The sequence below is a fragment of the Ursus maritimus genome, unplaced genomic scaffold (genome assembly GCF_017311325.1).
Source record: "Ursus maritimus isolate PB19 unplaced genomic scaffold, ASM1731132v1 scaffold_9, whole genome shotgun sequence".
In the NCBI taxonomy this organism is placed as follows: domain Eukaryota; kingdom Metazoa; phylum Chordata; class Mammalia; order Carnivora; family Ursidae; genus Ursus; species Ursus maritimus.
Window position 1 is genome coordinate 366,078 of NW_024427107.1, and position 11,837 is coordinate 377,914.

Consider the following 11,837-nt stretch of genomic DNA (forward strand, 5'->3'; position numbering starts at 1 on the left):
TCCCCTTTTTAAAAAGAATTTAATAGGTTCTGGGCCCTCGGAGACTTCCTTTTGTTCTGCGAGTTACCGGTTCTGGGTGTCAGCTGACAACTGGTCCTAGTGATAACTCCCAGTACCTTTAACTGCTTGTGTCATTGCTTGACATGAGAGTCCATTTTGTTCTCTAGACCCACCCAAGGGCCCCTCCAGTTTTTATTTAAGGGCAGTTGTTGCTTGACAAAACAGACCACCTAAGAACTGTATTTGAAACACACTTGGAGTCTGACGCTTCCCCCCTCCCCCCTCCAAGAACCCACCTAAGCAGCTCCCCAACCAGGAACTCCATGGGTAGCAACGCAGCCCAGAGCTCACTCCGCAGAATCGCAAGCCTCACGATAAGTGCCATAAGCACCGGAGCAGCACCTTCCGCACTCAAAGAGGTAGTGAACAGAGCCCACTTCGGTCACAACCCAGCCATATTAAGTCTGTGGAGTCGAGTGACTGAGAAACCCCGCCCTACACCCGAACTTCTTCCAATAGCAACGCACGTGAGGCGCACAGAGCCTGGAAGGCAGGGCGCCTGGAGAAGCCCCGCCCCCCGCCCGAGAGCCTGCCAATTGCAGCGCGCGATACGGCGCGCCCTGAGCGTTCGGAGGCGCGCAGCCTTCCGGCGCCTTGAGTAAGAGGCGCGCCTTTGGGGACTCTGATAGCGCGGGCAGAGGCGGTGTGCCTAGAGATGCCCCGCAGCAGCGGCTGTAGTGGCCGGAAGGTAAGTAAGTTATGCGTTGGGAACCCGCGTCAGGCCAGGCATGCTGTCTCTGTGCTGTCTCTGCCGGTCGCCCTGGAGTCTCCCCCCCCACCCCCCTGCCGCGCCAGCGTGTCCCGACTCCCTTCTCTTCCCCATGGGCCGGGCAGACGGGGCGCAAGGAGCGCGTGGCTGGCCTCAGGCTGGTAGGGTTGAGAGGTGGGCGCTGTGTAGACGGTGATCTTGGTAGGCTGCGGCAGGTTCTGACGGTGAGCAAGAATCGAACCCGCGTCGCGGTTTGCCTCTTCTGAGGTCGGTCTCTTGCCTCGGTGTGGGGACTGAGCCCTCCGCCGGCCCTCTGGGGCCGCGCGTTCCCGGTGGGATGGGAGGGCCGGGAGAAAAACCACTAGAGGCGCGGAGGGGAGAGCCACTTACTGGGAAAGGCGAGAGGTCGCAGCTGGAGAGGACGGAAGGTAGCAGCAGGAGTTGAATCTGGAACTAGCGTGTGAGATATATTTACTCGCTTGTGTTTGGCATTATGTCTTTTTTGACTGTCGTGTAACACACAAAGTTGCGGTGGATATTAGAATGGATGTGCCATTTTTTCCCCAGATATCTCTGTTGCCACACTTTTCCTTTCTATCCTAAACTGTTTCTGAATCTTCTATTAATGCGTCTGTGGGAGAGGAGTCTGAAGCTAACCGGTGCCAAACTGTATACCAACTCATACCACAGTGTCTGGACATGGGGTAGGTGTATAGGGAATATTGCATTTATGATATTTAGATGATTGTACCTGAATTTGTGAGTACGTCTTTTTCTTTTGTGAATTGTGTTTGTCTTGGCACTCACGTGTCCATTACCTTTTTAAGCTGTTTCTAAGATCCTTGCTTACAAATATGCTTGTCTCATCATATTAGAACAAAATTAAAAAGCAAAGACAGTGCTTCGTTTTTTTCCCCCCAAGAGAGAACCCTCCAGCAGAGGGCAGGAGCAGAGGGAAAGGGGAGAGAGAGAATCTTAAGGGGGCTCCATGCTCAGCTCAGGGGGGTAGGGAGGCCTTGATCTCATGAACCTGAGATCATAACCTGAGTGAAATCAAGAGTAGGGTTTAAGTGGCTAAGCCACTCAGATGTCTCTGAGTGCCTCCTTTGACTCCTCTTCCTTTTACAAAAAAAAAAAAAAAAAAAAATTCTTGAAAAAATAGTTCACATGTACTGGTTCACTTCCTTATTAGATTTCTTTGCTTCTGGAATATCATCGATTGTCAGACACTGAATTTTGTAACTGATTATAGGGAGTAAAAGAAACCTATATCAAACATACCTATTGATTGTAAGACACATTCTGATTCCAGAAATATTCAAATGTGAAAAAAAAAATCAAGGAATTACATGAAATTGTTAACTCATGGTCACTGTAGCATTTGGCACATTTGTCACTTTTATTTAATTCTTTTCTTGGGGGGGAAGCAAGTATCCCTGACTGTTGCTATCCTGATTCTCTTCTTGTCTTGGATCTGCTCATTTACATCTCTTTAAAGATTTATTTTTATATAGAGAGGAGAGTGTGAGTGCATGAGGTAGGGGATGGGGCAGGAGGAGAGGGAGAGAATCTCAAGCAGACTCCCCACTGAGTGCAGAACTGAACTCTGGGCTCAGTCTCACAACCCTGAGATCATGATCTGAGCCAAAATCAAGAGTTGGATGCTTAACTGACTGAGCCGCCACCCAGGCACCCCTTACTCTTTACTCTTTTCCTGCCACGTTCTAATTTTTGACCTTGTGCTTTTTCTCACTTTACAGATTTGTTCTCTGCAATCTCACAGATTGATGGTAGGTGTCACTGCTATATAGCTGACTTCCTTGAGCTCAGTTTAAACTCCGTGTATCATGAAGTCATCAATTTCATATCAGTTTCTTCTGCATTGTGTTGGTCTCAGCCTATTCATAGAAATGCTTGGCTAGGAATGCCTGAGGCACTAGCCTGGGCCCTCAGATTACTTGTAGTGAGCCATTTGCCCTGACCAGAGCCAATGTTCTGGCTGAGCAGACCATGTGGTTATGATTTCAGGATGCACTTCAGCAAAATCCATCAGGGAACTTTGAGGAGTGAGATTTATTACTCATAGGTCCTGGAGGGTATATTGTACAACGAAGGGCCACACTGTGAGGTTGAGGGAGGTTGGGGGAGAAGAAGAGCAAGAGAACCTGGGGTCTGCCTTAATTAGGGTCTGAGGGTGAGATATCTAGGGCTTTCGAGGTTCATTCTTTATTGGCTAATTTAAAGCCTAAGAGTGGGAATTAGGGCACCAGAAGGAAGAAGCAGGGTCACTCAAATGGTCAGTTATGTAGGTTTTCAAGGGTTTTTTGAAAGAGGGACCTTTATGAGGAGGGACGGCTTAATTCCTTATCATGCTGATTTGGTAGTAATTGTCATATAACTGGTGCTATGTTTATTCAAGATGGATGTCTTCTGAAATGGATGTGTTGGCAACCAAAAATTTAATGTCAGGCATTCACATTATATCCTAACTTAGAAATCTTAGTTTTTGATTTGAGACTCAATTCTGTCCTCTTCATTCTATCAGTTTTCAAGAACTTATCAGTTTTTCTTTTTCATAATTGTATTAGTGATCTATTGCTATTTAACAAATTGTATCAAAACTGAAGGAGCTTAAAACAAATGCATGTGTTTTATACAGTTTCTGAAGGTCAGAAATCTGGGAATGGCTCAATGGCTTGTTCCAGCTCAGGGTCTCCTACAAGTTGCAGTCAAATAAAGGGTCACTGAGACTGTAGGATCCACTTACAAATTCACCCATGTGTTTGTTGGAAGTATCAGGTCCTTACCACTTTCATAGGGCTGTTCTCACAACATGGCAACTGAAGAGAAAGAAAGAGGGATGGACTAAGAAAGAGGCCAAAGTGTCTTTTATAACAGTATCAGAAGTGACATGCCATCTCTTCCATTCTATTCTCTTAATCACAGATCCACCTGGAGCAGTGTGAGAGGGGACTAGAGAGGATGTGAATGCTAAAAGGTAGGATAGGGAGCCATCTTGGAAGCTAGCTACCCCAGTAGTTTTTCCCCAGGTTTTTTTTTTTTTTTTTTTTTCCTTCCCCTTTTCTGTCACCCTAGGTCAGGTCAAAAGTACTTCATGCTTGGAATGTTTTTGTGGTACCAGGAATATAGCATGTTCCTATTCCATCTTTTGCGATGACTTTCCCTTAGAGACACCACTTTGATTATATTGTTATTCCTCTGCTTAAGCATCATTTTACTTCTTTTTTTTTTTATAATAATATTTTTTTATTATGTTATGTTAGTCAACATACAGTACATCCCTGGTTTTCGGATGTAAAGTTGCATGATTCATTAGTTGCGTATAACACCCAGCGCACCATGCCATAAGTACCTTCCTTAATACCCATCACCATCTGAAGCCCTGAGTTTATTTCTCAGAGTCCATAGTCTCTCATGCTTCATTCCCCCTTCTGATTACCCCCCCCTTTCTTTATCCCTTTCTTCTCCTACTGATCTTCCTCCTTATTGTCTTTCTCTGCTTGACTTATTTCACTTAGCATTATCTCCTCCAGTGCCGTCCATGTTGCTGCAAATGTTGTGTAATCATTCTTTCTGATGGCTGAGTAATATTCCATTGTATATATGTACCACATCTTCATAATCCAGTCATCTGTTGAAGGGCATCTCCGCTCCTTTCACGATTTAGCTATTGTGGACAATGCTGCTATGAACATTGGGGTGCATATGGCCCTTCCCTTCACTACGCCTGTATCTTTGGGGTAAATACCCAGTAGTGCAATGGCTGGGTCATAGGGTAGCTCAATTTTTAACTTTTTAAGGGATCGCCACACTGTTTTCCAGAGTGGCTGTACCAACTTGCACTCCCACTGACAATGTAGGAGGGATCCCCTTTCTCCACATCCTCTCCAGCAATTGTTGTTTCTTGCCTTGTGAATTTTTGCCATTCTAACTGGCGTAAGGTGGTATCTCAGTGTGGTTTTGATTTGAATTTCCCTGATGGCTAATGATGTTGAACATTTTTTTCATGTGTGTGTTAGCCATTTGTATGTCATCATTGGAAAAGTGTCTATTCATATCTTCTGCCCATTTTATGATTTGTTTGTTTCTTGTGTATTGAGTTTGAGAAGTTCATTGTAGCTCTTGGATACTAGTCTTTTATCTGTAGTGTCATTTGCAAATATCTTCTCCCATTCCGTGGGCTGCCTCTTAGTTTTTTTGACTGTTTCCTTGGCTGTGCAGAAACTTTTAATCTTGATGAAGTCCCATAAATTCATTTTATCTTTTGTTTCTCTTGCCTTTGGGGATGTGTCATGAAAAAGGTTGCTTTGGCCGATGTCGTAGAGGTTGCTGCCTATGTTCTCCTCTAGAATTTTGATGGATTCCTGTCTCACATCGAGGTATTTCATCCATTTGGAGTTTATCTTTGTGTATGGTGTGAGAGAGTGGTCAAGTTTCATTCTTTTGCGTGTAGCTGTCCAATTTTCCCAGCACCATTTATTGAAGAGACTGTCTTTTTTCCACCGGATGTTTTTTCCTGCTTTATCAAAGATTAGTTGCCCAAAGAGCCGAGGGTCCATTTCTGGGCTCTCTATTCTGTTCCATTGGTCTATGTGTCTGTTTTTGTGCCAGTACCATGCTGTCTTTGTGATCACAGCTTTGTAGTACAGCTCGAAATCCGGCATCGTGATGCCCCTCGCTTTGTTTTTCCTTTTCAACAATTCCTTGGAGATTCGGGGCCTTTTCTGTTTCCATACAAATTTAAGGACTATTTGTTCCAGTTCTTTGAAAAATGTCCTCGGTATTTTGATCGGGATAGCATTGAAAGTGTAGATTGCTCTGGGTAGCATGGACATTTTAACTATGTTAATTCTTCCAATCCATGAGCATGGAATATCTTTCCATCTTTTTATGTCTTCCTCAATGTCTTTCAAGAGTGATTTATAGTTTCTAGAATATAGGTCCTTTACGTCTCTGGTTAAGTTAATTCCAAGGTAACGTATGGTTTTTGGTGCTATTGTAAATGGGATGGATTCCCTAATTTCTCTTTCTTCGGTCTCGTTATTCGTGTATAGAAATGCAACTGATTTCTGAGCATTGATTTTGTATCCCGCCACGTTACTGAATTGCTCTATAACTTCTAATAGTTTGGGAGTGGCTTCTTTTGGGTTTTCCATATAGAGTATCATGTCATCTGCAAAGAGAGACATTTTGACTTCTTCTTTGCCAATTTGAATACCTTTGATCCCTTTTTGTCGTCTGATTGCTGTTGCAAGGACTTCTAGTACTATGTTGAATAATAGTGGCGAGAGTGGGCATCCTTGTCGAGTTCCTGATCTTAAGGGAAAGGCTTCCAGCTTTTCCCCATTGAGAATAATATTTGCAGTAGGCTTTTCATAGATGGCTTTTATGAGATTGAGAAATGTACCTTCTATTCCTACACTCTGAAGGGTTTTAATCAGGAAAGGATGCTGTATTTTGTCAAATGCTTTTTCGGCATCGATTGAGAGGATCATATGGTTCCTGAGTCTTTTCTTGTTGATATGATGTATCACGCTGATTGATTTGCGAATATTGAACCACGCTTGCATCCCAGGTATGAATCCCACTTGATCGTGATGGATAATCCTTTTAATGTACTGTTGGATTCTATTAGCAAGTATCTTGTTGAGGATTTTGGCGTCCATATTCATTAGGGAAATCGGTCTGTAATTCTCCTTTTTGATGGGGTCTTTGCCTGGTTTGGGGATCAAGGTAATATTGGCCTCATAGAATGAGTTTGGTAGCTTTCCTTCTGTTTCTATTTTTTGAAATAGCTTTAGGAGAATAGGTATTATCTGTTTAATCAATCAATTTCTTCCTGTTTCAGTCTTGGTAGTTTATAGATTTCCAGGAAGGCCTCCATCTCTTCCTGGTTGCTTAATTTATTGGCGTAAAGCTGTTGATAAAAGTTTCTAGTGATCCTTCCTATTTCATTGGTGTTGGTTGTGACCTCTCCCTTTTCATTCATAATTTTATTAATTTGGGTCCTTTCTCTATTCTTTTGGATAAGTTTTGCCAGTGGCTTATCTATTTTATTTATTCTTTCAAAGAACCAGCTTCTTGTTTTGTTGATCTGCTCTACTGTGCTCCTGGTTTCTAATTCATTGATCTCTGCTCTAATCTTGATCAGCTGTTTTCTCGTGTGTAGATTAGGTCTGTTCTTCTGTTCCAGCTCCAGCTTCTTGAGGTGAGAATATAAAAACCGCATTTTAGATTTTTCTATTCTTTTGAGTGAGTCTTGGATGGCTATGTATTTTCCCCATAGGACTACTGCCTTTGCAGTGTCCCAGAGGTTTTGGACCGTTGTGTTTTCATTCTTGTTGGTCTCCATAAATTGTTTAAACTGATTTTTTATTTCCTGGTTTTTCTAATCATTCTTGAGCAGGTTGGTTCTTAGTTTCCAAGTGTTTGAGTGTCTTCCAAGTTTTTCCTTGTGATTGAGTTCCAGTTTCAAAGCATTGTGGTCTGAGAATATGCAGGGAATAATTTTAGTCTTTTGGTATTGGTTGAGACCAGTTGGTTGACCCAGAACATGATCTGTTCTGGAGAATGTTCCATGTGCATTAGAATAGAATGAGTATTCTTTTGTTCTGGGGTGTAGTGTTCTATATATATCTGTGAGGTCCAAGTCGTTGAGTATGGCATTCAAAGCTCTCGTTTCTTTGTTGATTTTCTGCTTAGGTGATCTATCTATTGCTGATAGTGGAGTGTTGAGGTCCCCTACTATTAAAGTATTTTTATCTATATGTCTCTTTATTCTGGTTAAGAGTTTGCTTGTGTATCTTGCCGCTCCCCTGTTGGGGGCATATGTATTTATAATTGTCATATCCACTTGTTGGATACATCCTTTAAGAATAATATAGTGCCCTTCTGTATCTCTAACTATAGTCTTTAGTTTAAAATCCAATCTGTCTGATATGACAATTGCTATCCCAGCTTTCTTTTGAGATCCATTTGCATGAAAGAGGGTTTTCCATCCCTTCACTTTTAGTTTGGATGTATCTTTAGGTTCAAGATGAGTCTCTTGTAGACAGCCAATGGATGGGTCATGTCTTTTTATCCAGTCTGCAACCCTGTGGCATTTATGGGAGCATTTAGGCTATTCACATTGAGAGTGATTATGGAGAGATATGATTTTAATGATGTCATGTTGCCTGTGAAGTCTTTGTTTCTATAGATTGTAAATTTCTGTTCTGTATCACTCTTGGGACCTTTTTACTTTTATAGAATCCCCCTTAATATCTCCTGTAGGACTGGTTTCGTGGTTACCTAATTGTTCAGTGACTGGCGATTCTGGAAGGTCCTTATCTCTCCATCAATTCTGAATGACAGTCTTGCTGGATAAAGGATCCTTGGCTGCATGTTTTTCTCTGAAAGAGCTTTAAAAATGCCCCCCCCAACACTTTCTCTCATTGCAGGTCTGTGCAGAGAGGTCTGACGTAATTCTGATACCTTTGCCTTGGTATGTGAGAAATTTCTTTGCCCTGGCCGCTTTCAATAGTGTATCCTTGGATCTAATATTAGTGCATTGCAGTATGACGTGACGTGGTATAGGTTTGTCGTGATAGAGGTTGGGAGGGGTCCTCTCTGCCTCTTGGACCGAATGCTTGTTTCCTTTGTTAGTTTAGGGAAGTTTTCAGCTACAATGTGTTCAAATATCTCTTCCAGACCTCTCTCTTTCTCCATCCCTTCGGGAATCAGATGATTCTGACATTAGAACGTTTCATTAAGTCAGTAATCTCCTGTAACCTACATCTTGAGATTGGTTTTTTTTGAGCCACGTTTCTGTTTTAGCTTTCTCTTCTACCAGTCCATTCTCCAATTTGCTGATTTGTTCTTCTGCCTCGTTTATCCTGGCCGTCAGAGCATCTAGTTTTTTTTGTTTTAAATGTTTTTTTATTATATTATGTTAGTCACCATACAGTACATCCCTGGTTTTTGATGTAAAGTTCGATGATTCATTAGTTGTGTATAACACCTAGTGCACCATGCAATACGTGCCCGGCTTACTACCCATCACCAGCCTATCCCATTCCCCCACCCCCCTCCCCTCTGAAGCCCTCAGTTGGTTTCCCAGAGTCCATAGTCTCTCATGCTTCATTCCCCCTTCTGATTACCCCGCCTTTCTATATCCCTTTCTTCCCCTACCGATCTTCCTACTTCTTATGTTCCATAAATGAGTGAAACCATATGATAATTGTCTTTCTCTGCTTGACTTATTTCACTTAGCATTATCTCCTCCAGTGCTGTCCATATTTTAGCAAATGTTGAGAGATCGTTCTTTTTGATAGCTGAGTAATATTTCATTGTATATATGGACCACAACTTCTTAATTCAGTCATCTGTTGAAGGGCATCTCGGCTCCATCCACGATTTAGCTATTGTGAAGAATGCTGCTATGGACATTGGGGTGCATATGGCCTTTGTCTTCACCTCATCTTTATCTTCAGGGTAAATACCCAGTAGTGTAATGGCTGGATCATAGAGTAGCTCAATTTTTAACTTTGTAAGGTACCTCCACACTGCTTTCCAGAGTGGCTGTACCAATTTGCATTTCCACCAAAAATGTAGGAGCGATTCCCTTTCTCCACATCCTGTCCAGCAATTGTTTCTTGCCTTGTGAATTTTTGCCATTCTAACTGGCATAAGGCGGTATCCTAGTGTGGTTTTGATTTGAATTTCCCTGATGGCTAATGATTTTGAACATTTTTTCATGTGTCTGTTAGCCATTTGTATGTCATCATTGGAAAAGTGTCTGTTCATATCTTCTGCCCATTTTATGATTTGTTTATTTGTTTCTCGCGTATTGAGTTTTAGAAGTTCTTTGAAGATCTTGGATACCAGTCTTTTATCCGTAGTGTCGTTTGCAAATATCTTCTCCCATTCCGTGGGCTGTCACTTAGTTTTTTTGACTGTTTCCTTGGCTGTGCAGAACTTGATGATGTCCCACAAGTTCATTTTATCTTTTGTTTCTCTTGCTTTTCGGAGATGTGTCATGAAAAAGGTTGCTGTGGCCGATGTCGTAGAGGTTGCTGCCTATGTTCTCTAGGATCTTGATGGATTCCTGTCTCACATCGAGCTCTTTCCATTTCTGTTTTCTCTATTCTGTTCCATTGGTCTGTGTGTCTATTTTTGTGCCAGTACCATGCTGTCTTTGTGATCAGAGCTTTGTAGTACAGCTCAAAATCCAGCACCGTGATGCCCCCAGCTTTGTTTTTCCTTTTAAACAATTCCTTGGCGATCGGGGCCTTATCTGGTTCCATACAGATTTAAGGACTGTTTGTTCCAGTTCTTTGAAAAATGTCATTGGTATTTTGATCGGAATAGCATTGAAAGTGTAGATTGCTCTGGGTAGCATGGACATTTTAACTATGTTAATTCTTCCGATCCATGAGCATGGAATATTTTTCCATCTTTTTGTGTCTTCTTCAATGTCTTTCAAGAGTGATTTATAGTTTCTAGAATATAGATCATTTACATCTCCGGTTAAGTTAATTCCAAGGTGACATATGGTTTTGGGGGCTATTGTATATGGAATGGATTCCCTAATTTCTCTTTCTTCAGTCTCATTATTCATGGTTAGAAATGTAACTGATTTCTGAGCATTGATTTTGTATCCCGCCGCATTACTGAATTGCTCTATAAGTTCTAATAGTTTGGGATTGGATTCTTTTGGGTTTTCCATATAGAGTAACATGTCATCTGTGAAGAGAGATAGTTTGACTTCTTCCTTGCCGATTTGGATACCTTTTATCCCTTTTTGTTGTCTGATTGCTGTTGCAAGGACTTCTAGTACTATGTTGAATAATAGTGGGAAGAGTGGGCATCCTTGTTGTGTTCCTGACCTTAAGGGAAAGGCTTCCAGCTTTTCCTGATTGAGAATGATATTTGCTGTAGGCTTTTCATAGATGGTTTTTATGAGATTGCGGAATGTACCCTCTATCCCTACACTCTGAAGGGTTTTAATCAGGAAAAGATGCTGTATTTTGTCAAATCCTTTCTCTGCATCTATTGAGAGAATCATATGATTTTTGGCTTTTTCCTTCTGGATAAAATCTATGACGCTAATAGATTTGCGAATTTTGAACCACCCTTGCATCCCAGGAATGAATCCCACTTGGTCATGATGGATAATCCTTTTAATGTTCTGTTGGATTCTATTAGCCAGGATCTTGTTGAATATTTTGGGGTCCATATTCCTTAGGGAAATCGGTCTCTAATTCTCCTTTTTGATGGGGTCTTTGCCTGGCTTGGGGACCAAGGTAATATTGGCCTCATAGAATGAGTTTGGTAGCTTTCCTTCTGTTTCTATTTTTTGAAATAGCTTTAGGGTAATAGGTATTATTTCTTCTTTGAATGTTTGGTAGAATTCCTCAGGAAAACCGTCCGGTCCTGGAGTTTTGTTTTTGGAAGGTTTTTTAATCACTGACTCAATCTCTTCATAATTAATTGGCCTGTTTAAAAGATCAATTTCTTCCTGTTTCAGTCTTGGTAGTTTGTAGGTTTCCAGAAAGTCGTCCATCTCTACCAGCCTGCTTAATTTATTGGCATAAATCTGTTGATAAAAGTTTCTAATAATCCTCCAATTTCATTGGTGTTGCTTGTGACCTCTCCCTTTTCATTCATAATTTTATTAATTTGGGTCCTTTCTCTATTCTTTTGTATAAGTCTTGCCTGTGGTCTGTCAATTTTATTTATTCTTTCAAAGAACCAGCTCCTAGTTCTTTTGATCTGCTCTACTGTACTCCTTGTTTCTTATTCATTGATTTCTGCTCTACTCTTCAACTGCTTTCTTGTGTGTGGATTAGGCCTCTCCCTCTGTTGCTGTTCCGGCCTCTTAGGTGAGAATATAGAAACTGCATTTTAGATTTTTCTATTCTTTTGAGTGAGGCTTGGATGGCTATGTATTTTCCCCTTAGGACTGCCTTTGCACTGTCCCATAGGTTTTGGACCATTGTGTTTTCATTCTCGTTGGTCTCCATAAATTGTTTAAATTGATTTTTGAGGGGCGCCTGGGTGGCACAGC

The 11,837-nt window shown here is 41.6% G+C and overlaps 1 protein-coding gene across 2 annotated transcripts in view; it reads left to right on the plus strand.

Moving 5' to 3' along the window:
- Positions 1-648: 648 nt before the first annotated feature.
- SPIDR (scaffold protein involved in DNA repair) overlaps positions 649-11,837 on the plus strand; it is a 481,232-nt gene continuing 470,043 nt past the window's right edge. For both annotated transcript variants that reach the window (XM_008706671.2, XM_008706670.2), the window contains exon 1: positions 649-748. In XM_008706671.2, the coding sequence (XP_008704893.1) occupies positions 716-748 (33 nt within the window). In that variant the 5' untranslated portion in view covers positions 649-715. The remainder of the gene's footprint in view (positions 749-11,837) is intronic.